The 27,943-nt window shown below is 40.1% G+C and overlaps 2 protein-coding genes across 13 annotated transcripts in view; one reads left to right on the top strand and one right to left on the bottom strand.

The window, feature by feature from the left end:
• Positions 1 to 469: 469 nt before the first annotated feature.
• fmnl1a (formin-like 1a) lies at positions 470 to 15,844 on the top strand. Its single transcript, XM_051387191.1, has 25 exons — positions 470 to 1,063; positions 5,538 to 5,621; positions 5,987 to 6,073; positions 6,172 to 6,245; positions 6,981 to 7,064; positions 7,153 to 7,296; positions 8,098 to 8,206; positions 8,433 to 8,509; positions 8,591 to 8,684; positions 9,325 to 9,399; positions 9,509 to 9,619; positions 10,345 to 10,494; positions 11,092 to 11,193; positions 12,128 to 12,710; positions 12,803 to 12,927; positions 13,049 to 13,251; positions 13,350 to 13,584; positions 13,663 to 13,731; positions 13,815 to 13,895; positions 14,212 to 14,341; positions 14,433 to 14,596; positions 14,692 to 14,793; positions 14,879 to 14,980; positions 15,215 to 15,329; positions 15,430 to 15,844. The coding sequence occupies exons 1-25, from the start codon at positions 878 to 880 to the stop codon at positions 15,492 to 15,494; spliced, it is 3,351 nt and encodes a 1,116-aa protein (XP_051243151.1). The 5' UTR covers positions 470 to 877; the 3' UTR covers positions 15,495 to 15,844.
• Positions 15,845 to 15,971: 127 nt separating this feature from the next.
• The window catches only part of srcin1a (SRC kinase signaling inhibitor 1a), a 101,448-nt gene continuing 89,476 nt past the window's right edge, over positions 15,972 to 27,943 (bottom strand). For 9 of the 12 annotated variants that reach the window (XM_051387166.1, XM_051387168.1, XM_051387162.1 and 6 more), the window contains 3 exons: positions 27,802 to 27,939; positions 23,868 to 23,912; positions 15,972 to 21,409 (listed from right to left, as the gene is read on the bottom strand). In XM_051387166.1, the coding sequence (XP_051243126.1) occupies positions 20,882 to 21,409; positions 23,868 to 23,912; positions 27,802 to 27,939 (711 nt within the window). In that variant the 3' untranslated portion in view covers positions 15,972 to 20,881. Of the gene's footprint in view, positions 21,771 to 23,867; positions 23,913 to 27,801; positions 27,940 to 27,943 lie in introns of all 12 variants that reach the window. The other 3 variants (XM_051387164.1, XM_051387172.1, XM_051387173.1) reach the window with 3 other exon arrangements.

Raw genomic sequence — 27,943 nt, 5'->3', positions numbered from 1 at the left:
TTGGCTTCAAACACAGAGGGACGCTGTTGGACAACCCTCTCTACCTAGACACTTGAGTGACCTGCCCTTATCTGACTGCCATCAGTCTGGCCTCACGTGGAGAGAAATGACCAAAACAAACTTAAATCCAGGCCGATTCAAGTTAAAGCTGACTTCAAGAGAATGAATGACTCCTGTGTAGTGAAAGTGGATTAATGGTGAAATGGGAGTTGCACTTTACATCTGCACTTGCTTGTTTAGCATATTAGGTTTCCTTAACCTTGGATATTCTTTCTTATTTCTTTCACTCCTGTGCTACCTTATCTTACTCATCAGTCACCTACTACATGCAAGGTAGCATATGCCTAACCGATACCATGTTTATCTTCCACCCTGTTCTCCACCCGAGGTGCTGTTGTCATGCACAGGAAGTTGCTCTTCTGCTTTTGTGCTTCTGTGGTTTTTGTCAGTGTTACAGAGTGTGTCTCACTCCCTCTCCTTCCTCTGACACGCAGTCCTCTGTAGTCACTCACCGGAGTGGTTTTGGTCAACTAGTGTCAAATGAGTGACACGTAGGTGGCTCTTTTCTTAGAGCCCAACAGGCCGCCACAAATCTTATTCTTATAGGTACTTGTAAGCAGTGAAGGACAGGTTGATGAGAGCACAGACATGAGGACGATCTACATTCTTTCATCATCCACCTTGTCCTCAGGACCAAAGCGGATTCAGTAGACCGGACGCTTCATGTTCCTCTACCTGAAGACTCAACAAGTTAGATTTCCTGTTTGTTCTGGTCATTTGTGACCACTTTTTGTCACTCTGTTCTGGAATACACCAATTTCTCAGGGGAGAGGGTTTGTGTAAAGCTTTCCTACTGGATTACTTGTGGAGATTAGTGATGGGGAATGCGGCGGCAGGGGGCCTGGAGCAGGAACCGGCTGAGGGTCGCGAGGCCAGGAACTCAGTCGGAGCAGCTTCTGGAATGAGTGACCCCACCCCAGCTTTGCAGAAGAAGCAACCGGCTCCCCCCAAACTGCCCATGCCCCCAGAGGATGAGCTGGAGGAGCGCTTCAATGGTGTGCTGGTGAGTTGCTGCGCAGGAGACAAGAAAGAACACACCCTTACTCCACATGGAAACTGAGGTTATACATTTGGTGTTTTACCAATACCAACTATGGTTTTGTGGTCATGTCTAAAGGCAGGGATAATTATGCAGGTACATGTGTCAGAGGGACAGAAAAAAACCCACATCTAGTAATTAAACTATAATTTAAAGTTGTTTGAACTTTTTCTTCTGATTTATTCTACCAAAAAAACAATTTGAAGAGAATACAGACTGCATGTGATGTCAGCCTTTTCCCATTTGTAGTCACAATCTTAGAACATCTAAATCTACAGGCCTATTTCTTCACAAAATAACTACTTTAAATTTTATCATATTTGCACAAAGGTCACCGTCAACTGCTCTATTCAAAGTAGGGATGTCACAATTAAAAACAATGTTAGCAACACATTGCCAGATTCATTGATACACTCCATTCCTTCACTGTTAAATTTGAAAATGTCAGACTAGGAACAGGATGATTAGTGCATGCTCAGGCAGCTGCCCCTAAGGGGAAGTTGAGCAACACATTTTCATGAGTGAGACCATAAGACCGGAAAGCAACTGTTTCACCATTCTTTCAACAGTCTTACAACAAGTTGGAAAGCATAAAACTTTCTGAAAACTTTAAGCATAATGTATCTCTCTGCTCACAGGTGAAAAAAACCAAATCCATCACATCTTTAAAATCCTGTGATGCTCCATATATCAGTGTGATATCATGGGTTATGGAATGGGGGGGAGAATATTTTCTCTCTTAATAAACAGCATGACGTGTCCAGGTACTCTGCAGATGTATAAATAAGAAGCAACCAGACACTGGAACCTCAGCTAAGCTCCAGCTATGTAAAGAGAAAAAAACAGTTCACTTGTGTTAAAAGCACAATACACATAAAAAGTCTTATCAACAGCAGTCAGGTAGCTGTTTCCTCTTGTTATTTAAAATAATGTTAGCAATCCACTTTACTTAGGGAGTTAGTTGTTTATAATTTAATACAACTTTTACTGATGTAGGATGGAGGAAAGCAAGACGTGTTTTTTTTTTTGGGAAATTAAATTTTTTGTAGCTAAAATTAAAATAAAGCAAATAGTTTATGAAGGTTTTGACTTTTTATCTGGTAATGCATTAATGATTACTTGAAAAATAACAAACCTAACATACTAATTTCCAAATATTCTGATGAAATTCTGCAATTTATCTCTCTCTGAATTGTTATAGCTCTGTCAAGGAGAGTCATGATCACAGTGTAGTTGATATGTATACATTAAACATATACACTTTCTTTATGTTAACAATTATGTGTGACTGTTTCACATAATTTGACAAATCTACTTCCTTAAATCTAAATGTTGTCATACAAGAAGACATAAAAACCTTTTGAAGCTTTAGGGTTAACTGTTTCATAATGTCAATGTGACATATTCTGCTCACTTGGAAAATGAACAAAGGTGGCCTGTGCCATTTCATGCCTACAACACCCTCTCAGTATTATATGAAAAGAATGACCTCACTTCCTCTTTCAGCAAAATACTTCCAAAGTTAACTTTAGACAGACACCATTCTGCTCTGAGTTCAGCCTTTAACTATGTTTGTGCAACAAACTCAATAAGGAAATGAGAAACACACTTTCATCTTAATTTCTATGTGGTTTCTAAACTTAGGGAAAAAGTCAGTTCATGCAAGTGTACATGCACACAAATGTTTGCAAGAGTCTTCCGTCATTTTTTGGAACCACGAAACCCACCAGACCCCTCCCTTGCCCCACTAAGAATGAAGCTTCATCTCTGAGAAGCAAAACAACGGCCGTTTCTGTTTCCTCTTTTTTTTTTTTTTTTTTTAAGAAACTACAAACCACTGCATGAATGTACACTCTAGTAGATTCTAGATCAACACCCATGTCAACTGAAAGGATTAGTTGTGCCAGTAAATGATCAGTGTGTTTGGAGTCTTGGATCAGGTACTGTGAAAGTGAGGCAAAGTTGTATAAAAAAGATTCTTACTTAGAATTAGAATCAATTCAATTCAATTCACTTCAATTCAATTTTATTTGTATAGCGCCAATTCATAACAGTAGTTATCTCAGGACACTTTTCAAATAGAGCAGGTCTAGACTGAACTCCTTATAACATTATTTACAGAGACCCAACAGTACCACCATGAGCAAGCACTTGGCGACAAGGGCAAGGAAAAACTGCCTGTTAAAAGGCAGAAACCTAGGACAGACCCTACGGCTCTAGGTGGGTGGTCGTCTGTCTCGACCAGTTGGGGTGAGAGAGAGAGAGAGAGAGAGAGAGAGAGAGAGAGAGAGAGAGAGAGAGAGAGAGACAGACAGACAGACAGGTGCACAGCAACAACAGTAGCAACAACTACACTAATAGTAGTGACTGATGATGATGAACATGACAACAGCAACGATGGGGGGAAATGAGCAGTGACAACAGCAACAACAGTAACCATAGCAATAATAATACTTATAATAATATTAACACTAATATCAGTGATATTGGCAATGGCAGTCAAGCAGGACCATGGCAGGAGGCTCCACCAGGATCCATGAGAACCTGCGAGACGAAAAAGCACAAGAACTCCGGGGAAGAAGTGAAGCTAGTAACATGCATTAATGGGACATGAATGAGTGCAGAAAGAGAGAGGAAGAGAGGAGCTCAGTGCATCATGGGAAATCCCCCAGTAGTCTAGGCCTATAGCAGCATAACTAAGGGATGGTTCAGGACTCACCTGATCCAGCCCTAACTATAAGCTTTATCAAAGAGGAATGTCTTAAGCCTATTCTTGAATGTGGTGAGGGTGTCTGCCTCCAGAACCACAACTGGAAGCTGGTTCCACAGGAGAGGAGCTTGGTAACTGAAGGCTCTGGCTCCTGTTCTACTTTTAGAGACTATAGGAACCACAAGTAGCCCAGCATTCAGAGAACGTAGTGTTCTAGTGGGGTAATAGGGTACTATGAGCTCTTTAAGATATGAAGGGGCCTGACCATGAAGAGCTTTATAGGTGATGAGGATTTTAAATTCTATTCTAAATTTTACAGGGAGCCAGTGCAGAGAAGCTAGTACAGGAGAGATGTGATCTCTTTTTCTAGTTCCTGTAAGTACTCGTACTGCAGCGTTTTGAATTAATTGGAGCGTTTTAATGGACTTATTGGGGCAACCTGATAATAAAGAGTTGCAGTAATCCAGCCTAGAAGTAACAAATGCATGGATTCGTTTTTCTGCATTTGTCTGTGATAGGATGTGTCTAATTTTTGTAATATTACGTAAATGAAAGAAGGCCCCTCCTGGAGGTTTGCTTTACGTGGGAATTAAATGACAAATCCTGATCAAAGATAACTCCAAGATTCCTGACAGTGGTGCTAGACGCCAAGGTAATGCCATCTAGAGTAACTATATCTTTAGACAGTGAGTCTCTAAGGTTTTTGGGGCCAAGTACAAGAATTTCGTTTTTTTCTGAGTTTAACATCAGAAAATTGAAGCTCATCCAGGACTTTATCCTCAATCAGTGACCATAGAAAGTGATTGAAGAACCGTTCTTGCCCCAAAAAGATTTATTTTCCTCACAAACTCCCCAATCATTCTTAAGAATTAATTAGAGTTAATTAAACCATTCAATTCATAGCCTATTTGAATAGGGGGATAACCTTTATATCTGGAGTCATTTCAGTGTAGGTTATAGACAATAACTCAAAACGAAACTGCACTTTTTGGGCAGGAATATGTCAACTCCTTTGTCAGTTGAGTCAATTTGCACCAGAGATGTGTGGAGGTGGGAGGGGGGGGTCTTGTTCTATGTAAAAATCACCTTACAGTTAAGAATTATAGTGTGCATTCCACATGTACATGTGCATTTTGTGATGGAAAAGGCACATTATTCTAATCTCATTAGAAAGTCTCTCTATATATAACTATAATATATAACTTTGATCATGTAAATAAAAAAGTGAGAAACAGATAAAAATGGTTGGCAGTAGAGTGGGTTTTCTTTATTTTATATGTGCCTTGTTTCATCAAAATCTTCATTAAAGGTTGAATTGTGGTGTAAAAAATTTGCACAAATGCTGGTTAGCTCAAGAATGATTTATTATGACCAAAAATGCTTATTTTCTGACGTATATGGTCCCTAACAACAACCATTGATACATACATACATGTAAACACTGAGTCATCTTTCCTTCCGGCAGGTAGTCAACGCCCTTCTGCTTTACACAGTGCATTTGTGGTTTGGTAGATTTGAATATTGTTGCGTAAGCAGGAAAGATGAAGAAATTACAAGATTTAATATTTGACATTAAAGGGGGTTGAAATGAATTGTAAAACATAAAGATCCTAAAGTGTGACTAATATGAAATTGTGTTGTTTTTTTTAATCAGTGACATTCTTGCATATGAAATTCATTTGATAACATTAAGATTTTTTACATTGAAACTTTTGCTCTCTTTTCCAGAGCCACATGAACTTGCCTCCAGATAAACTGAAGCTGTTGAGTCAGTATGACAATGAAAAGAAATGGGAATTAGTCTGTGATCAGGTAAGACCTTTTTTAAATATGTTTATATGAGCTGGTTTCCCAGTAAAACCTCATATCAAACTTAACTGGATTCTTGCACCGGTCCCTTCACTCAGACAGAGTAGACACAAAGTACATAAACACCCAAAATGGATACGTGGTTGATAGCAGAGTGCAGTGTGAAAACCCTGCAGCACAGTTTCTGTGGTTGCAACCGATAGAGGCGTTGGCATGGAAACAGAGGGCGGTTTGTGTCTGTTGTGTTTACTAGCACAGGCAATAATAGCTTCAAATGCTGTGCACTGGTAAATTTGTTTTCAGTTCAGTCATCTTTCAGAGTTGTTAATAAAAATAAGTCAGCCAGTCTGTGAATTCTTCGTCCCCAGGAACGTTTCCAAGTGAAGAGCCCTCCATCCACTTACCTGGCCAAGATCAAGAGCTTCTACCAGGATCAAGGAGGGGTGTCTCGTAGGGTCAGTGCCTCACCTTCCTTTCATATTTGACACATCTTTAATTTTCTATTTACACAATGATTATTCTTGATTCTTGATTCTCATTTATTCTCCTTTAGCTGAAAAAACGTATCCAAGAGGCCACCCAGGTCCTTAAAGATTTGGAGATATCCCTTCGTACCAATCACATTGGGTGAGCATATTAAATTGGGGGGATTATGTTATAACACGATTTTTCATCTTAATGTGTTTTAATGTTGTCTGTAATATAATGTGTTGTATTTTAGCACATCCTGCCTGTAAGACACTTTGTATAAACATTATTCAAAGGTTCCCAATGGATTTATCTTGTAAACAAATGTTTATCAAGTTGTGAAGTCTATTACGTTTTCATGCATGTGGACATTGTAGACAAAAAAAGGACCTACTCGTAGAAACATTGCTCCATAGTGCTACTAGTGGTTAAAAACTCAACAAGGTACCTTTAAGATGAATGCTGAACAATTTAAGTTTCGAATTGTTGCCATTATAATGATTAATGGTCAGTTTGAATTCACTGAGCATTACACTATTTAACTTTTAGTAAACACAAGTCCACAAGCCACAATTACAGCATAATTGTTATAAATAAAGAAGGCAGCAAACTGGCCCAATAATGGCACAATAACCATCTACTATCGCCACCATAAGCTACTGGTCACACCAGACCAAGTAAGATTAAACAGGAAAAACCCTTGAGTGTATTGAATTGCAGAAGAGTGCGGTTTATTTCTTATGAATTCAACATTTCTTGAATAAGAGCAAGACTGTTATTTTTTTCTTTCTAGAGTTACATATTCTAATAATTAAGTCCAATATGAGTGGGTCTGTAATATATAATTACAAAATATAGTCCTTATTCTTTATTTTGCTTTGGGTGTTTTTGTAGATGGGCCCAAGAGTTTCTCAATGAGCAGAACAAAGGTTTGGATGTTCTGGTGGAATACCTTTCCCATGCACAAAGTGATGTCCCGTGAGTACCAGCAGGGTGTGAGACTGATGATGCTCTTACAATTAAATGATTTATCACCATGAATGCTTACTTCATATAAACTCTTTAGGTTTGATGCGGACAGTGTTGAAAATGGTGGCACCCTGTCAGACAGAGGAAAACCAACAGAGAGGTCAATGGAAGACTTGACTAAGAGCTCCAGCAGCTCCCACTCACATGGGATGACTAGAGCTGCTCGTGCACTGACTGTAAGGTGAGAAGGTCTAGGCATGAAAAGATTGTGGTACAGCATCTATCAGAAAAGTTCCAGACCCAGAGATGTCTATGAATGATAAGAATATAAATATATAGTGCACATCATGAATTCGTATGGAAGAGGAACTTTCAGCTTTTGCAGTGGCACATGTAGTTAGAAAATAGCATCATGCAAGAGAGAAGTGGTGTGATAGTGGCACGGAGGTGACCAGATGCCATGTCAGATGCCAATCAAGTGCTAAACTATTTTAAACTGAACTCATGTCTTTACTCCCGTAAATCACCAGCTTTCTATTTAGCACATTTAGGTCCAAATCTACACATTTGCCATTAATACAAATGTTAACATAAATAGTACCAGTGATTGAGCAACCAAAAGATTTGTATATTTATAAAACATGAAACAAACAGTGTAGAAGGCCATCAATGTGCCTTTATCATTAATTGTATACCCCTTTGTTTTTGCTGCCCTTCTTATTAGATTTCATGGCCATGTTATTGCTAGACAGCAGTTCCTCTTGAAACTGAGACTTTCCAACCATGTTGAATAACTCTATTTCTCACACCCTTATTCATTCATACCCTTTGCTCATTTGTAGAGTATTTTATTCAGTTTTTTTTTCAACCTGATGCCATATTTCAGCTGTCAGACAGACACAGTGGATGTCCAAAACAATGCTGGAAGGCTTGTTATAATTGGCTAAGGCCTAACTGTGCTCGGTTCTTGGCCTCTACTTCAAACCATTTCCACATACTGTACATTTATTTGTGTGTCCATACACTTGTCATCCCTCTACAGAATAAGCTCCACTCTGGGGAACAAGATGCATAAGAAGTCCCATTCACCCAGCCAGAGAGATGATGTGCATGTGTGCATAATGTGCCTGCGAGCCATCATGAACTACCAGGTAGAACCTCAACATACTCTGCTTCCATAATGGTGCAAAAACCATCATAAAAATGTTTACTTAAAGGAGGTGAAATTTTCTGCCAGTGAGTTGACATAATTCCACTTCACTTTCACTTGTCTAAGTTTTCTCATTGTTTGATTTAAAGTCTTTTAAAAAGCTTGTAATTAATTTGTCTCAAACCAAACACAAAAATATCTAATTTATGCTTTTCTTCTGCTTTAAGTCTGGTTTTAACCTTGTGATGACTCACCCGCGCTGTGTGAACGAGATCACCCTCAGTCTCAACAGCAGGAATCCCAGGTGAGTGCATTTGTGTGTGAATCAAAGTGTGTGTTATCTGTCTCTCTGCATCCATATCTAACCCCTCCTATGCTGTGACAGGACCAAAGCTCTTGTGTTGGAGTTGCTGGCTGCTGTTTGTCTTGTCAGAGGAGGACATGACATCATTCTCTCTGCCTTTGACAACTTCAAAGAGGTGAAATTAGGTTTTTTTTTTAAGGTCATTTTACCACATTGCAATGGTCTCATTTGACTTTTGTCTATTGCTAATTCAGTCATACCATGTTCCAGACTTCCCATATTTTATTACTCATCTTGTGACTGACACAATCCTTCCCTCACATCATGCGCTATGGGCATAATGTTAGCACATGTCATGCCTCTGTAATTCTAAATTTAAGGACAATGTAAGGGTACGAAATATATCCTATTTGTGTAGTGTTGATTGAGATTCAAGATTCAAGATTCAAGAGGTTTATTATCATATGTACAGTAAGAAACACAAGGTTTGTACGTACAATGAAAATCTTACTTTGCCCGACTCCCTGAGGCAACACACAAGTAGAAGAGAACATTAAAATTAAAAATATAAATTTTCTTAATATAAAATATATCTAAAATATAACATATAACTTACAACTTAAAGTGCAGAACATTGTACAGTAAACAAAGAAAGATAGAGTTGAATACTCACAGCTACATTTCAGGTGCTGAGTGACATTACATCACAGTGGGGTGAGATCAGCTACTTCATGTAATAGTTATACCTTGTACCCCATGCTGCCATTTGTGCGACAAATAAAATCCATACAGATAAGTTTCTTTTTTTTCCTCAGGTGAGCAGAGAAAGGAACCGCTTTGAGAAGTTGATGGAGTACTTCATCAATGATGACAGCAACATTGACTTCATGGTAGGTCCACAAATGTATTACCTACACAGTGGCTGACTGTTTAAGAAATAAAGGGACTTTTAAGTTGTGGATGTCCTTCAGATTTAATTGTCATTATGTCTGTCTCCAGGTGGCTTGCATGCAGTTCATAAACATTGTGGTCCATTCAGTGGAGAACATGAACTTCCGTGTTCATCTACAGTACGAGTTCACTCACCTTGGATTAGACAAGTATCTGGAGGTGAGTGTGCATAAAAACCTTTCCCTCAGACCATTGACAGTATATATATGGTAGAGACCAAAAACAGAGCTAAAAGAGAGTGAATATTGAACTTACATTTGCCAGGTGGCCACAAATGCAAATGCAAATTAATAATAATGTTGCGCAGTAATTGCTGGATGTAAATAAGCAATTGTTTGCAAACTAAACTAGTTTGCCATTACAACTTAAAAGGTGATGAGGCGCACAGAAGCTCCCCTGGTAGAGTGTGTGCCCCACGCAGCCTGAGACCTTACCGCAGCTGCCTAGGTTTGATTGTGACCTGCAGCCCTTTGCTGCATGTCGTCCCCCCTTTCTCTCCCCATTCCTATCTATCGTCACCTGTTCTATCAAATAAAGGTATAAAAAGCACAATAAATACCAACTTAAAAGGTGGTAATATGTCAGTGTTGTGCATACAACGTCCTTCCTCTGCCCCGCAAGTGGACAAAAAAAGGTATTTCAGGTTTAAATATATAGAGAATTAAAGAAACAAATTCAGCCCCATAATACTGATTGAAGACTAATTGTAATTCTCATAAAATTCATAAATGTACTTAATGCCCAAGATATTTGAATTTGTGACCTTGAGCACTGGCTCAACTTATTATTTAAATTTTAAATATTAAATTATTCTATATAATACACATTATAAGATATGATTTGTTCCTATAATATGTAATTGTTGTATTGTGCTTGTGTGTTAGCGTCTGAAGCAAACAGAGAGTGAGAAGCTACAGGTACAGATCCAAGCCTACCTGGACAATGTGTTAGATGTAGGAGCCCTGCTGGAGGATGCTGAGAACAGAGGAGGGGTGCTGGAGCATGTGGACGAACTGCAGGAACACAACATACAGGTCAGCCACATAATAAAGAAAAAAAGGAGTCTTGGTGAACAAAAAGAGGCTTTGATGTTGTTGAAGAAAAATCATTCAAGTCCAGTTCAGGTTTGCTGTGGTGGTGTCAGTTTAATAAAGCATGCCGGCATCCTGGTGAACTTATATACACAGAGCAGGTCTGAGTCAGTAAGCGGACCCAGAGCAAATGAAACAAGGTACTTTTATACATGGACCAATACAATAGACAGTATGTAAATGGTAGCCATTGATCAGGCAGTCACAAGACGTTACATGATTAACATCGGAGTTAGAAGGAAGTAACACAAATGGTAGTGATCAGACCAAATGTGATGGAGACAAAGGGCAGGAAAGGTAGGTGTGGGGGTTTGGTCAAGGGGAAAGGAGACAGTAGAAATACCAATGGAGACAAAGGGAAGAAGGGGTGGGTGTGGGGTTTGGTCAAGGGGACAGGAGACAATATGAATATACATTTGAGTATGAAAGGGACACAACCAATAGGGGGGAAAGCCGAGTTGGCTGCCACCTCTCATTTGGTTAGCAAGTATCTATAGAATTTTCTTCCTCAATGTTAAATCAATGTTGTCTGTTTTGCAGCTGGGTGCCCGGCTTGAGGAGATTGAGAATCAAACTACAGAAAGAATATCTGAACTTGAAACTCAACTCATGCAGGCTACCAAGGAGACTGAGCTGCTCAAAGTAAGTGCTGCTCCGTGTCATGTACAATGCTTAATAAGATTAATTATCCAAGCAAGGTGTGACATTATCACAGCGATTATGTTATAATGAGGTCAAAAGAGTGACAGTTCGCTTTATTTTAATAATCTTAATATCAAAAGTAAAATCTAATCACCTTCAATATAAAAGAAAAAGAAAAAGAGAGAATTTTCACTCATCAAATAAATCTTTAAATGACCTTGCATTTTAGCTACATCAGCGGCATGGCAGTGTCTCTTGGTCCACCCCTTTGGTCCAGACTGAAATATCTCGACAACTGTTTGATAGATTGCCATGACATTTTTCTACAGACATTCATGGTTCCAAAAGGATAAATCCTAATGACTTTGGTGATCCCATGACTTTTCCACTTACACCTCAATCAGGTTGCCATTTTTGGTTAAGAGTTGAATATCATTAACATTAATGTTGCCTTGAGCATGAATTGTAACAATGAATTGTAATTATAATGGTGAATTAGCTAATGTTAGCATGCTATCATGCTAAACATTAGTATGTTAGCACTGAGCAAACTGAGAATAACATTTAGCTCAAAGCACCACCAAGTACAGCCTCACAGAGCCTCTTGTGAGGCTCTTAGTCTTGTTTAATATATTATACAGCTGGGTGACAATTTAGGAACTTAGGAAAAAACCAACACAAACCTCCTAGTTTCCAGAACCCTCTCCATACTCCCATAGGTGTTGATTGATTCATTTCATTTTAAATCTCATCAAACCATTCAATGTTAATTCAACCACGTGTTCTGTATGAAAGCATCTGCATTTGTCACATTTCTCCACTCAGTCATTGAGGTTTTTTCTTTGAATTTGTCTGTCTGAATCTCATTTAAAGATAGACTCTGCGTTATTTTTCTTTGTGGCTGCGTTTCTACATTTGTGTTTGTGTCCAACAGGAAAGCCTGCGAGAGTCCTGTTCCCAGGTTAGTGGTTTGCAGCAGAGAGAACGGGAGCGAGAGCTAGATAGGGAGAGGGAGAAGGACAGGGAGCGTCTGAGCACCTCCACTCCTCAGACGTCTTCAGAGCTTGAGCAGAAGATCCAGGAGCTGCAGGACAAGGGGCTGATCCGACTGGGACGCAGTGCCTCTGGAGGTCTGGACATCCAGGTTGTGCCTGTCACAGTGGTTGAATATGTCCAAGCCCCAGCCTCATCCGCCCAGCCCAGTGCTACCGCCGCAGTCGCTGAATCCTCACCATCCAGTGTACCTGCCTCTGGCCCTCCGCCACCTCCTCCACCTCCCCCTCTACCTCCTGGTGTACCAGGGGGCGCGGCCGCTCCTCCTCCACCGCCTCCACCTCCTCCTCCCCCAGGAGGTTGTGGTGCTGTGCCTCCACCTCCTCCTCCTCCTCCACCTCCCCCTGGTCTTGGAGGAGGTCCACCACCTCCTCCTCCCCCACCTGGTGCTGGACCCCCACCTCCTCCTCCCCCACCTGGTGTTGGACCCCCACCCCCTCCTGGAGCACCAAACACTCAACCTGGTAAGGAGGTTGACAGAAGAATCTTAAAAGTACTGAAAGCTGTCGTGAGTTGGTAGCAACAGTAAATATCCTCTTCTTTTCTGTTTCCTTAGGGTTTAAGGGCAAGAAGACCATTCAGACCAAGTATAGGATGCCGTTGTTAAACTGGCAGCCCTTAAAACCAAACCAGGTGTCAGGTACCGTCTTCAACGAGCTGGATGACGAGCAGATCTTAGTGGTAAGAAGATGCATCCTCAATATTTTTCACTTGGACTGTATTGTTTATACTGTAAGAAAATTGCAATTTTAAAATACTTTTCTCAGCTGCCTCTTTCTGCCTCTCATTCCGTCTTCATCAGGAGCTGAACATGGATATGTTTGAGGAACAGTTCAAGACGAGGGCCCAGGGTCCTGCAGCAGACCTCTCCACTATAAAGAAGAAGGTGGTTCAGAAGGCCCCCAGCAAGATTTCTTTGATTGATGGCAACAAGGCCAAGAATCTGGCGATCACTTTGCGCAAGGGGGGAATGGACCCATCTCGTATCTGCACCGCCATAGAGACGTACGTGCTTCATGGAAAATCTGTTGCATTTTTGACATTTCTGATTCCTCTTTCTCATACACTAACACTGGTGTGACTTTCACTACTCTTTTGTACAGGTATGACCAGCAGTCTTTGTCCGTAGACTTCCTGGAATTACTTGAGCCCTTCATACCATCAGATTATGAGATGAAGCTGCTGGTTAACTATGAGAAGGATGGCCGCCCTCTGGAGGAGCTGACTAATGAGGATCAATTTGTATTATGCTTTGGGAAGATTCCTCGTCTGACACAGCGAATAAACACTCTCACTTTCATGGGAAACTTCCCAGACTCTGTCAAACGCCTGCAGCCGGTCAGTTTGTAAAAAGCATTGTATATTGGACTGAAAGACAGTTTTATGTGTACTAATTTTTACTTTTACGTCATCCAGCAACTGAACTCCATCATTGCTGCATCCATGTCCATCAAGTCTTCAGCCAAACTGAAAAAGATCTTAGAAGTAAGTAAAAGAGAATACAGCATGCTGGTGTAGCTTCCAATTGTGTGATTTTGCATCTCGTCATATCATGTGTTCCCTTTCAGATTGTTCTCGCTTTTGGCAACTATATGAACAGCAGTAAGAAGGGTGCTGCGTACGGTTTTCGGCTGCAGAGTCTAGACCTTGTAAGTACCCCTTATTTGTAAATTTACTCTTTCACTTTTTAAAGCAAGACTATATAACTTCTTAAAGAAGAAAATAACTAATTAATTTTCCTTTGAAGTTGAATCTATTAGCAATAAAATGAACCTTTGCTCAATTCAATGCAGTCATGCTTTTAAATGTTACTTGGTATGACCCACAGAATGGTAGCTAGATGGATATTACTTGTTCGTTAGGTTTTACCATTTAGCATTATACCAAAAAGGACTAGTCACCAGTCTTGATTCAAGAAAACTTTAAAAACCAAATAAACAATAACAAAACATGTTTACTTTTCAGCTGTTGGAGACCAAGTCAACTGACCGCTCGCAGACCCTACTTCACTTCATCACCAATATCATCCTGGATAAATACCCTGACTTGGTCAACTTCCACACAGATCTACACTTTGTAGACAAGGCAGCCCTTGGTACATTCACACAAACAGTCACACTGTCCAGTTATGTCAATTGTGATTTAAATCTGGAGCGGTGCTAAAGTAATTCCTTTTTGTTTGCCAGTATCACTGGACGGCATTCTTCAGAATATCCGCTCATTAGAACGGGGAATGGAAATGGCCAAAAAAGAATTCCTGGTGCAGGATGACAGCCTGGTGTTGAAGGAGTTCATCAAAACCAACAGTGAGCAGCTGGAATCTTTGGTCAAAGACAGCAAGACAGCACAGGTTAGCTGGCAACCCATATCAAACTTACACAAATTCCATTCTTTAAGACATACCGTAGATTTTATGTATGTCTGACTCTGCTTGTCTCCTTCCAGGAGGCATACGGCTCTGTGGTGGAGTATTTTGGAGAAAACCCCAAAACCACACAGCCTTCCATGTTTTTCCCGATGTTTGGACGTTTCATAAAGGCCTACAAGGTGATGATGTGTGGTAGGTTTCTGATAGTTACACATTACAGTTGTTGCACTGCATGTTAATCCTTTTGCCCTTGATTGGACACAGATGGCACAGCAAGAGATTGAGAGGAAAAGGAAAATGGAGAAGGAGAAGGAGAGTCATGAGGAAAAAGAGCCATCATCTCCGAACAAGGCTGGGGCACAAAAAGTAAGATATTACACGTCCAATCTTCAAAAATTATATATGAAAGATTTGTATTAACTGGTATAGTTTTTTTTTAGGCTTATGAGTTATTTGAAAGTTAGTCTCTCTGAAGTACTTAATGCAGCAAAACCAATCATCTAAAACAATTTTCTGACTAAAGACCCAGGACACTTAAACCTTTAGGGGGTAGGAAATTCTAAATAACTTTGATTTCAAATGATTTTATTCTTCGACTAGGGTCCCATGATGCCTAAGATGCCCCAGATGGACCTGATAGCTGAGCTAAAGAAGAGGCAGGTGAAACCGCAGGTACGCGAGGGGAAGGACGGCGCCCTGGAGGACATCATCACAGGTACAGTAACGTCATGCTTCCTGAAGGAGTCACATTGTGATGTTTTAAGCGTGTTTTATGTGTACAAGCTGTTGAAATTCGCTTCTTCACTCTGCTTCAGATTTAAGGAACACACCATTCAGACGGACAGATGGTCGGCGGCCAGCACAGCGCCAGGACACATGAGTCACTTCTGGTTGAAGACTTTTTGCCAGTATAGCTGGAATCACCCTCAAGCAAACATTTAAAAAACAAGCTTAAAACAGTTTTGTATATAGAATATATACCAAATGGCAGTGTGTATTTTTGTCAACATTTAAGTGCGAATTTGCTGTAAATAGAATTGAAGTAAAATATTTTCCATGAATTTGATTCCAAAACCAGCTAAAAAAAATCATTATTTTTATAATTATTTCTGCTGTGCCTCACAGTATAGATACACAGTTTTGTGTACTCTAAATTTGTAGTGTTGTTGCCTATTAAGTAATGAATTAAAACCATGACTTTATTTTAAAATAAACCTATTTTTTAACCAATTTCTCTGTATTTGTATTTTCTGGACAAAAGGAGAGCTTTGAACTAACACGTGATGCAATCCAGTTTGTACCCACATTTTCTGTTGCTGAAGACAACAAGTCATTATAAAACAAGATCAGACACCGCCACTGTACAAGAGAGCTGCACTTTATTGGACACACAATCACAGCAAATTATGTACAAAAGAAGGCAGGTTCAACTGCCTTCTGTCTTCTCACAGGAAAAACACACACATTTCTCACAGAATATCATGGCATCCACACTGATAAATTAGTATCTCCAGTATCAGTAGGCTTTTAAATTTATATATTATTATATTATAGATCTATTTTCAGTATTATTTTTGTTCTTATATCACACTACTCTACAAATGGGAGAATCACTCCGTGGAAAGAGTACACCATCACTGGTGACTTCTCTGGTTGGGGTGCGTTCAAGCATTCTGAATCCTTCTAGACATTCAACACTCTCGGCCACTATCGTTATCTTCATCGTCACATAACATCACAGTAAGACTGAACATGCCTGTGTCACAGATACCAAAGTAATGTCTCATTCTTCATGTTTGTTAACCTGCAACATACTGTAGAACAACTTTTCTTTCTCTCTTTCTCATTTTTTTGAGAAAACATGTAGACAACATTTTTTTCAACTGCACCGTGCGATTGCTTGAGACTATACATGCATTGTTTTGTATATACCTTTGTACCCATCGTCATAGTTTATTAATAAAACATCTTCTTTTGGACATAACAATTTGTTGAACTCGCTAGGAATGACTCGGCCTATTTACAAGTCAATTTTGTTTTTCTACTTTTGATGCCAAGATTTTTGAACATCCACACATTCATGTAAAAATCTCATATACATACTATAGAATGTTCATTATAAAAAAAAGATAAAATGGCAAAGGAAGAGATAAAACTTTGAAATCACACAACTCCACATAATTCCCTTACTGCTCCATCTTGGTGGTTTTAACAACTTCTGTGGTTTAGCTTAACTGCTACTTAAAGCCACTCGGTGCAACAACTGGAACGGAATAAGCAACAAAATGTACTTTCACCAGTTATAATGATTAAGAACTTTTTGTCTCTGAATGCTTTTGCACTGAGCATCCATATTCTCATTTCTACCACTCTTGTTCACATGCAAACATGACACAGAAAAATTAAAGCCATTTAACTTACTTTTCTCAAAGCAGCAAGGCTCTCTATGAAGCCTTTGGGCCCATAAACTGACCTTTCACAGTAGTTACCACAATATCAGTGTTTCTGACCATCTCCAACTCATTAATACCAGTTGAATCACAAATACAGGATGGGGTGAAATCAAAAAACAGACCACAGGTACAGAAAACAACCCCCTAAAACAAAAAGATAGTAGCAAAATAAGCCCCTAAGCACAGGCACTGGTCCAGCCTCTTGCACCTCGATAGTGGCCCTTCACATGAGGAGGCAAAGGTGCAGACGAGCTGGACAAGCGTTTTCAGGGACAAGCTTTTTATAAATCAAACTTACATAAAATCTAACTCAGTGTTCGTAAAGAAAATCCTAGAATTTAAAAATGAACTTCAGTGTATATTACAGAGGCTAACTGTTATCTATACAGATATTTTTAAACAAATATAAAAATGTTCTGCGTATGAATAAATAATCTCAGTGTGAAATGTAATATCTCTGTCAATGAATTAAAAAAGAAAAATCTGTACAAAATGGTCACTAATATATAAAACTGAAGAGATGATGACATTTTACAGTATATAATTTAACCTAGGCCTATATATATCACACTTTTCTTCACAATTATAATATCATACACAAACATCTCACTTAGATATATTTATATATGTATATTTCTTCTATGTTTGATTTCAAGTTTGCATGAGTTTTTCTGATTGCCAGGGGCATCCTCTGTGAGTGTCTTCGACATGCCCTCTAAACCTCCAGCCATGTTGAAATCACATCCCACTAACACTTGTCTTGAAAAAATCATTGCAGAGAGCACTGTCACGCAATTCTGGGAGGTTTCATCTCAGACTTTACTTGGGGAAGGCAGCCAAGCGTGAATACTTCCTCCCCAACGCTCACCAGACGCAAATGCAGCAAATTTAACTCGGAGAGTTGTGGATTTGAGTGTGGAACAGCATGAGTAAGTGAATTTCTTTCATTTGACTTCACTCAATATGAAACCCAGGGCTTGAACCTGCCTGGCAGAGCTACAGAGCACCCAGGGTGAGGCTTAATTCGCTGTGCTGTGAGCTTGCAGTTTTGCACATTGTTAGAGCTCGGGGAGTGTTTAGTCAAATGCCACCGCTGCAACTCGACACACACTGCATTTCAAGCGCTGTTTTCTTTTTTCCGCGAAAAATGGGATCAAGCCAATTCTCGCATCCTCTTCTTTGGGTAAAAGTGTTATTCTGTCATTGCTGCTGATCTAATACTGTAATACAAGATCAACTGGGGATTTCTGGCAAGAACAAAGTCTTAGAGGCACTGGGAAAGACATGCTAACAGGTCCTTGCAGACAAAGAGGCCTTTCTCAAAGGCAAAGAGCACTGCCTTGGTAAAACTGCTAGTGCTAGTGTAGAGTGCTAATTACATATTGCACACACAGTTACTGTTCATGAATTGAGGCCCATCAAACTTTATCCTAAGATAACCTCAACTGAGTGGTATTTATTTCACACCAAAGACAAAGCAAAGTGAAAGGGGCAGGGGAAAGAACAGCCGCTTAATGGCTCTCTGACTGTCAAACCCTTCCTCTCATCTCTTTGGGTCCTTTATATCACAAGCACTCTCAATGGAGACAAGGCAAGTCAAAGCCATTCTCATTAAAGTAGCCTTCAAACACATGTCCCCAAACTAATCCCCTCTCCTCAAGCTGCCTACTCTTTGACACAAGCCCCTTTGCACATGTTTTAATCTCAATGCCACAAAAAAAATCTATTTCACACAGACATTGTAGTGAACTGGAAAAGAAAAATCACTTTGTCTTTGACTGTCCGTTGAACGTCATCACCTCCCCAGTGGGCAGCCTTAAGGCAATAACACGGGACAGAGAGCTTCAAAATGGTTCCTTGTGCAGGGCTTACACTGACAGGCCTTTGATGTGCTTTAAATAATAACTTCAACTACCGTCATTAAGACACACCAAAGGCCTAACATACATAGATGTTTCATGTTTTAACGTGCAGGTAATCAAACCAAATGAGGCAACAGCAATATTTATCAGTATTTTAAATATACAGGGATGTTTTTTTTCCTTCGAGAAACACTTGCTTTGTGCTTGTCATGGTTAACTTACTTCACACAGTCAAAATTAGAGGAAAGGGTCACGTGTTTGAGAGGAAACTGCTTTTTATTTCTATATTCTCCTCTCAGACCCTTCAGGGTCAAGCTATATCTGAAGTCTCTAAATACGTGCTGGTTAACATTCTTATATCATTAAAACACTACTCAAGAGTTTAAAGCGGGTCATAGATGTTGTGCGATCAATTTACTGCAGTGAAAGATATATTTTGTTCTTGTTCAAAGAAGTTTTTATGTTTTACAATAAGACCTGCAAATTGCTGAGAACTTTGAAAGCTACTTCACAGCAGATTATCTTTGAAGTTTCAAAAGAAACAAGCGTCCCAAAAGAAACTACTTGGATCTGTCACTCTGTAGATCAGATTCCTTAAAGGGTGAAGTCATTCTGGTCGATGTGGCATATTTAACCAGACTGCTCTTTATCAGTGGTGCGACAGATGTGCCTTAAAGATGAATCATCATACAAGATTTGCTGAAAACAAAAAAGGAGTAGAGTCTGTGCTTCTACAAACAGCTTGGCTTTACAAGTGCATGTGTAACAGAATGTGTGTATTATTAATCACTGTGTGTGCTTGAGTCTTTGGGAAGGTTTTAATGTCAGGTGCTAAGATGCCAGAAAGATGCTACTGCGGAAACATCCTGATTGTCATAATTAACTAGTTAATACACATATACAGAAATTCACCATTTGTATACAATTCCCCCTTAACATTTTTCCCTTCTGTTTGTGTAACTGTACCTCCTGGTTCTATTTTAAATAGAAATGTGCTGTCATAAGACTGCTCCCTACAATGTGCTTTTGTAAATACATAATAATTTGAAAATTACATTTTAAATTGAAAAAATTCTATAATTGTTCTTAATATTTGATGCAAGGATTTAATTTTGTAGGGATGCTTATAAATATTCAAACCGTGTGACATCTCAGACGGTGGAATGTACACTTGAAACAAAGCGCAGGTGAAAGATTGGGGAGTGAGACCGATCATGTAAACTCTTTACACAGTGTGTACAAACGGAGGGGAAAATATAGCACCAGTTCAGAGTTTAAAACACAGGTGATGCAAGAAAATCTACAAATGGCCTTTTAACACAAAACAGCTTGAAACCACATCATCACCTTGATCTACTTTTTTTTTTTTAGTACGTTCTCACATTCTGCCAGGTGATGCAGGTAAGTGAGAGCAATATAATCCTGAACACACACAATTACTGGACTCGCTTGGTGATTATTGCAGTTCTATTTTCTATGATAAAAGTCACAGTCTAGAAATTATGTCTACTCCACTAACAACCCACTGAGTGAGGGTATATATAAGACTGCTACTGTCAGTGAATCCGTCCAGACACATCAGCTTATAGCAGGCAGCTGGTAGGAGGGGAGGCCCATTTGTGCGCTCTCTATCTGGCAAACTGGCAGTATGACTGCATGGGAGGACTGCAGAGAAACTACCGAACCAGATGAAAGTGGAAACTTGTCCCAAGAAGAAGATTGGAACTCCATTTACAGTACGGTAGTTCTTGCCATGGAATATGAAGACTCTGCAAATTGGAGTGAGGCCAAAAGTAGAGAGGAAAAAAAGAAGAGGAAAAAGCCAAAAATTCTTGAAGAAAATACAACTCTAAAAAAATGCTGGAATTTTCCATAATGTAGTCATTTTCTCTTTATGGTTCATGATGTGATGGTGCTTGAATTGTCCCATGTCCTCATCCTCCTCCTCTTCATCACCGAGAGTTGCCAGGGGTGATGTCCTTCTTCACAGGCTCACTGCCACCCTCCTTGCAGCTGTTGAGGCTGGAGCGGTCAAGGCTACAAGCACTGCGCTTGAGAGCCGCAGAAGAGAGGGTAAGGGAACTCGAAAGGGTGGGAGAGGAGGGAGACAGAGAAGGAGTTGGGGTGGTGGGTGAAGAGGAGGAGGAGGAGGAGGTAGCAGGGGGAGTCGGGGAGGAGGACTGGCTGCTGGGCAGGGGCAAGGAGGAGGCTCGCTGCTCACGTAGAAGGCGGTGATGACGTAGAGTGGAAGAGAGGAGCAGGGCCTCAGTGCTCAGGCCGGAGGCAGAAAGGCTTGCCAGCAGGGCCCTCGCTTGGCTGGAGGAGGCTGTCAGGGAGGGCATTGCTCCTTCCTGGGGGTACTTCCTCAGGCCAGGGGCAAACGCTGCTGCAGGAGAGGGCACTCGGCCTGAGAAAATGCCCGTTTGGATACCAGAGAGGTATGGCTCAATACTGCCACTGGTGCTGTTGGTCCCCAAGGCCTTCAGGTAGAGCAGGGACACAGAAGACAGGAAGCGGGAGGGGAAGTTTTCAGGAATCAAAGGGGAAATCATGAAAAATTATAGTCTTAAAATTGGCTGGGCACTGTCCCCCGCAGCGCCCTCCCTTACCATTACAGTCAAACATGCCCGTGCATGCATGCTTGCACACGCAGACGTACTCACTCACACGCATCCACAAATGCACACAGATTGGGGTACAGTGTAGATTTTGAAGTGAACACTGGAGATGTATAAGACGCTGATAAAGTAAAAGGGGCAGACGGATGTGTGTAGGTCTCTAGTCAGGTGAACAGGAGGAGGAGGAAGCTGAAGAGGCTGGACACGGACAGGTCGCTCACTGCTGCAGGGTCACAGGTACGGTAGGTGGGCAGGCCGGGGAGGTGCAGGGCGGCATGGGTTCACACAGGGTGACGGGGTGGGTGAGGTTGGCCGCAGGAACAAGTGTTAGAAGAAACGTGTAGTGGAGGGGTAAAGGGTGGGGGAGTGAGGGAAAGGAAACAGAACAAGAGACAAACACAGATCATTATTCAGGTTGACAACATGTGTGATGCAGACCATGAGAAAGCCATCTACACATGGTGACCAAACCATTGATAAACACACCTTCTGTCGTAGGGTGCAACACTAAGTGACAATGCAAGTTACACTGGGGTTGGCCACCTTTATTTTGACACTTGTTTTAATGATGTTTACTCATTAAAAAATGCAAAATATTATGATGGACAGACAGCATCACATGAGCCGTCCTCTCAGGTAATGCTGGAATGAGTCAGTAGATGGCACTGTTCCAACAGTATGAGACTTGTGGGTAACACATTCACATGTATTCGTCTCTCTTGCAGTTGCAGCTAAGCTGTATGTATCTGACAGAAACATTTATTCAGTTTTATGTGCGGGGCACTAACCAAATAAAATACACCAGAGTGGTGTGAGGACGAGATTAGAGTAAGAATCTGTTTTAAAGAGCCAAACCTAGCTTTTTATTGTAAACCATTCTACTCTACTTTTTTTTAAGTTTTATTTACATTTTTCATAGGAAGCAACAGGAGTAAAGTTTGTGGTGTGGCAATAAAAGTTCTAAAATGTGTTTGTTTAGGGATTATGGGGATTAGTTCTGTATGAAAGGAGAGCAGGTGTGCTAGTCTAGACTGCGCTGCTGGGGGGCTTTCACCTGCTCTGTTGCAGTTCCAGAGCCTGTGCTGCCAACCGTCCCCAGAGAGTGGGGCTGTTCCTTCTGCTTGAGGAACTTCTCTCAAGCCTGGCCGACACATTTATTCTGGTCTGTGAGTGCGGCAGAGCAGCCGCCCTTCATCTCATATACTCAGAGCTGCCTGCCAAACGACAGCCTCCCAAGATAGGACTTCACAACCCCCACCTCATGCCCAGCACCTTTAACTAGCCTGTTTTACCGCCAGAAGTAATAAGAGGCCAAATGGGAAATGGAAGTAGTTTTGCGGCGTGAAAGTGATTCACATTGTCATGCCCTCCTTGATCTGTGCCAAAGCAAACGGGGAGAAATTGTGTCTTTGAACTGTCTGTTCTTATCCAGCACATTGATTTGAAGGATCCTCATGCCTGGAATGCTCTAATACCACTGAGTAAAGCTTTAGTGAGCAGACGGCCCGAGCACAGCGACACAGTGCACCATCAAAAAGGCTCTGTTCATTTTAACACCTGCAATTAACATACACAGATACCATCAGAGCCAAAACTGACATAATAATCTGATGTAGTGCACAAAACTTAAACATTAATGCTACTTTTTTAAGTCTATTTGGGCTAACTTATTTGCAGGAGCATGTCCCAGAGGGCCTGGAAATCTGCCCTTTTGAACTTTAAAAAACCTCTGAAATCTGATTAGACACCCCAATCAGGAAAATGTATTTTTCAACTCCAAAATCCAATATTCTGATTAGCTGGATGGCACAACGTTCTTTCAGCCAGCATATTTTATCTTAATGTAAATTAAAAAAACTTGAAATTGGCAATGTGAAATGCAGGACCCACATGAAACCAAATAGTGGTGCCAATGCATCTTGTTGTAGCTGATTGCAGATGGTACACAGTGATGTCTTAAAATGTTTAACTGTCCCTCCAACTGGCTTTCATAACATGTTAATATGCATCAGCTGGCTTTCATCTGAATTGGTGGGAAATGTCATTGTCACTGTGCAGATAATGCCAATGATGCTAAAGGCATTTATATATTTAGATCTATTCACATATTTGCTGGGGGTGGGAGGTAGTAGATCACTGAGAGGTAAGCTCATTTCTTAGGTTTGTGCGCTGTTTGAAATGCCGTAGAAATGTCAATTATCATTTGGCCAGAGGAAACAAAAGAGAAAACACCAATGGAAACCGGAAAGAGGGTAAATGTTAAGGGGTCACATTAAGGGAATTATATCCAGGAAAGGTTGAAGAGAAGAGAAACCTTTACCTTAATCTGTGGGCCGAGCAGAGAGGTCACCCAAGGTGGGCATGTCTGATAGTCATAACAACAATATCAGTCAGAAATGTAGCAGGTGTATATCTCAGTGTGAACTGTGCACTGTGGGGGCTAAAATAGGGATAGTTCTTAGGTTACACCTCCATAGTAAGCATAATATGTGGCGTGTGAGTTGGATGACTTTTTTGACACATTCTGCACAAACTCATTCTTCAAAAATAGCCTACTTTCTTTTTAGTTTCCAAAAAGTAGCAGCTCATATTTTATTTTTTAGTGGCTATAATAAGGCTTTCACTTCAGTCAGATCACAAGCGCAATGTCAGTAACAGGTTAAAAAAACACTGAGTGGAGGGAACATAGAGTCAGCAAAAGTTCCTAATCAGCTCTTAAAGGCTATATGCAAGTAAGCCAGTCGCCTTGATAATTTGATGAGATGAGCTGCAGATAATCACTGTGTTTTTCCAGCATAGTTCATGCTCAGGTGTTTCATTATACTGAATTTAAAATGATTTAGTTGACAGATTTTGCTCCATCCATCTGTAAGCTTAATTGTAAGGATCTGTGCTGTTTTTTTGGTTTGACATTAAAGACATCAGGAATCTGACCAAGAAGGAGCGATTTCAAATATAACAGCTTGCGGAAACCAATAACAGAGCACTAGATTCTCAGCATCTTGCTTCATTAAAATTTTAACAGGGTGCTGAAATATTCGTGTTGGTATTTTCCAATCTCATGCTATACATGGCACTGCTTGTTTTATGAAATCCCAGTGTTTAATATTAAATACATTAAAAAAACATAAATAATCAAATGAATAAATTGTATCAAACATATAAATGAACCAACAAATTGGTAAATATTTGATGAAATTACCAAAACTCAACTCATTATCATGTAAGGTTATTTGATTATTCATTTTCATAATATCAGAATTTTATTGTATATCTTTTTTATTTCATTATAGACATTTTCATTTCAACATGCCTGTGTTATCACCACCCTCGCACCTTTCAGCCAATCACATGTCCCCTGCCTCTTAAACAAGCAAGCTCAACAACTGCTACCAGATTTAGCCAGTTAGCTCCTGTTAGCTTGAGCAACAACAGAAAGTTATGCAACTAGAGGCTGCAACTGTAAATAAACACAAGACACAGACACAGTAAGTAAACCTCTTAAGCTTGGTAGCTAGCTCCAGAAAAAAAAAAAAAAAGAATCTCAGTCTTTTTGATCTTCACATAATTGTGTGTCTTTCACTGAGGAACACCACTGGGTTCAAAATGTAACTCTGAATTAATCAGCTAATGTTAGCTGCTGCTGACACACCGTCTCTTCACTTTGACACTTTGAGTAATAATAAAGGCTCACAACCCTGTCTGGTAAGTAAGCAAGGTAAGTAGGTTCATAAATAAGGAGATGTGTCTCTGTGTCTTTGTACTGTTTAATTTACAGCAGTAGCAAAATAGTTGAATCAGAATTACAAGAGCTGACTGATATACTTCACAATAATGAGTTCAGTCTTAATAATTGCATAAATTATTTCACAGCATGTATTTTAATTTTTGTGTTTTACACAATTTATTCATGTGATTATAGATTTCATAATTATTCATTTATTTAATATTAACTCTGTACAAGTTTGGATTGTGTAGATGCTTGAGTTGTAATTATGAAACTAATAGGACCACATTGGTTGGCATTTGTATTTTTAGAGTGCTCCCCTTTATTCAAAGATTTCCTTGTACTTGTTTTTGTATAACAAAACCTCTCCAAACCTCTACCTACTAGTATACTAATGGACTAGTTGACCACTCTCTCTTGTTGTACCTCATACATCAAAATGCCACAAAATGCAGTTTTTGGCAATTGTGAAGTGTGGCACAGCTGACAGTTTATTCTATTGGTTCAAGTCAGCTGGTTCTTTGTTTCTTTTTGTTATTAGTCATGCAGTTGTGGTATGTTGCCACCCTAAACAGCTTGGCACCAACTTCCCACACTGACAATTAGCTTTGACTGTCCACTGGCCCTCTGAGGATAGCGCTTTCACACATACAGCTTCTTTTCACAATGACTGTTTCGAGCAGTTTGTGGACAAAGGGAGCGTGCCATCTGAGATAAAGGGTTTAATTTTGCTTTCATTACACAAGTGTTGGAATCCACTCCGCTTCCAAATCACAGGGAATGAGGGAGACTGACAGGGGAAGAGTAAAAAGGAAAAAGGGGCAGCATGTGTAAATTGCAGAGTACAGAAAGCGGAAGAAGGAAAGAGACATAAAGAAGAGGAAACGTGAAAGACTTAATGGTGGGGAAAAGAAAACTGTCCCCTTCATATTGAATAATCAGTGATTGCCAGTGACTCAAGAGGTGATTATTACTGGTGCTGTAAAGATTCCTCCCAATCTTCTCCCAGTCTAAGGCGACCAAAGCTTTATTACTCTCCCCGTCTCTTCAATCTCTCTCTCTCTCTCTCTCTCTCTCTCTCTCTCTCTGCCTAACACATTAATTTGTCTACAATCTTTCAAGACTGAATTTGTGTCTGAGTGCACTGTCAAATTCTGTGGGGAATGGAGGTTTACATTCACTTCACTGCTCCTGATAGTTTTTTGAAATTACATTCACATTAAGCTTTTTCCCCCCTGTGCACTAGCATTGGCTTTACTGGACTGACATGCTTCAACAGTTCAATTTCCTCGTCTCCCCGGAGGCCATCTAGCATCCATATGTCCAGTCCTTTACCTTACTTTATAACACCAAAATGGTTGCAAATGAAAACTGAAAAAAAAAGATGTTGAGCCAGCTATCAGGAAAACATATAACAACAAATGTATATAAGAGGCTTCAGCAGAGAGTTTTCAAGTTTTAGGCAATTAAACTTTAGTCATTTTTTAACGCCTGTTAGACTTAAATATAATAGGCTCCAGACTTCAACTATATATTTTTGTAGGTCTGTGTGCTGATTTCTCATCTAATCTGCCTATTATGCTAATATATATTGCTTAGTAAAGTTTTTTTTTAAGTTTTAATGGGTTTAGAGACTGTAATTAGGGATAGCTTAAGACGTTCAGACATAAAAACACATTTTAGGTAATTGAAGCGCTAATCCTCCACTACTGTAACCTGTTTGACACACGTCTCTCTGTGGGACAAAAAGCCTGCAGAGGATCCTTTGATCTATTTGAACAAACTCATGATAATGAGACTGTCACGATAATGTGACTTTGCCATCAAAGAATGTATGATCATTAGCTAAACTGGTTTTAAATTCAGTTAAATCGTGGCCACAGTCTTTCAAAAACAAAACATTTTGGACGATATATTTTAAAATTACACCTTGTGGGAAATGTGGGCTAAAGAGTGAAACATGAAGGGGATGTGCACTGGTTCTGTGGGGCAAGGAGAGGACTGACTGGAGGTGAAGAGTGATGGTAAAGGCCCATTTATGCTTGATCTGGTGTGATACAGAGAGGCTGCATGGCCATTCTGGAGACACCTTGCAGAGGTTAGGACATTCTTGCTGAAGGTGTGTGATGGTGCCACCACCTTTATAATAAATCATGTTTCAATATGAAGAACAAGGTCATCAAATTACCTTGTATGTGAAAGAAAAATTAAAAACTCTTCCACATCCAAAGAATTGTCTGTCTCATCTTTCTTGATATATAGCCGGCACAGATCATTGCCTCAGAGGGCATAGTAAAAAACATTTTTTTATAATGATCACCATCTTCACTTTTATGATTTTTATACCCCTATTCTGTGCAAGTCTTTTTTAAATGTCTGAAAAACGGTTATGACCTTGGCTGCCACCACCACAAAAGGCAACCAATATATATAATGTGTCTGGAAAGTACCATACAGCCCCATCTGCACACGTGGTGCACGATCAAGCGTGCAATGGCCCTGACAGTGCTAAATATAAAGACGATACCTGCTGCTGGCCCTGGGTCTTCATGAAGTCCTCTCTTTTGCCACTTTTAGTCTTGTCTGTGCTGTTCTGCTGCAGGTGCTTCAGTTTGGAGGCAGCTGATGAGTGGAGAACTTTGCCAACACTAGAAATATTCCCTCCCTGA

This window comes from Dicentrarchus labrax, unplaced genomic scaffold (assembly GCF_905237075.1).
Source record: "Dicentrarchus labrax unplaced genomic scaffold, dlabrax2021, whole genome shotgun sequence".
In the NCBI taxonomy this organism is placed as follows: domain Eukaryota; kingdom Metazoa; phylum Chordata; class Actinopteri; family Moronidae; genus Dicentrarchus; species Dicentrarchus labrax.
This window is presented reverse-complemented; position numbering and strand designations above follow the sequence as displayed.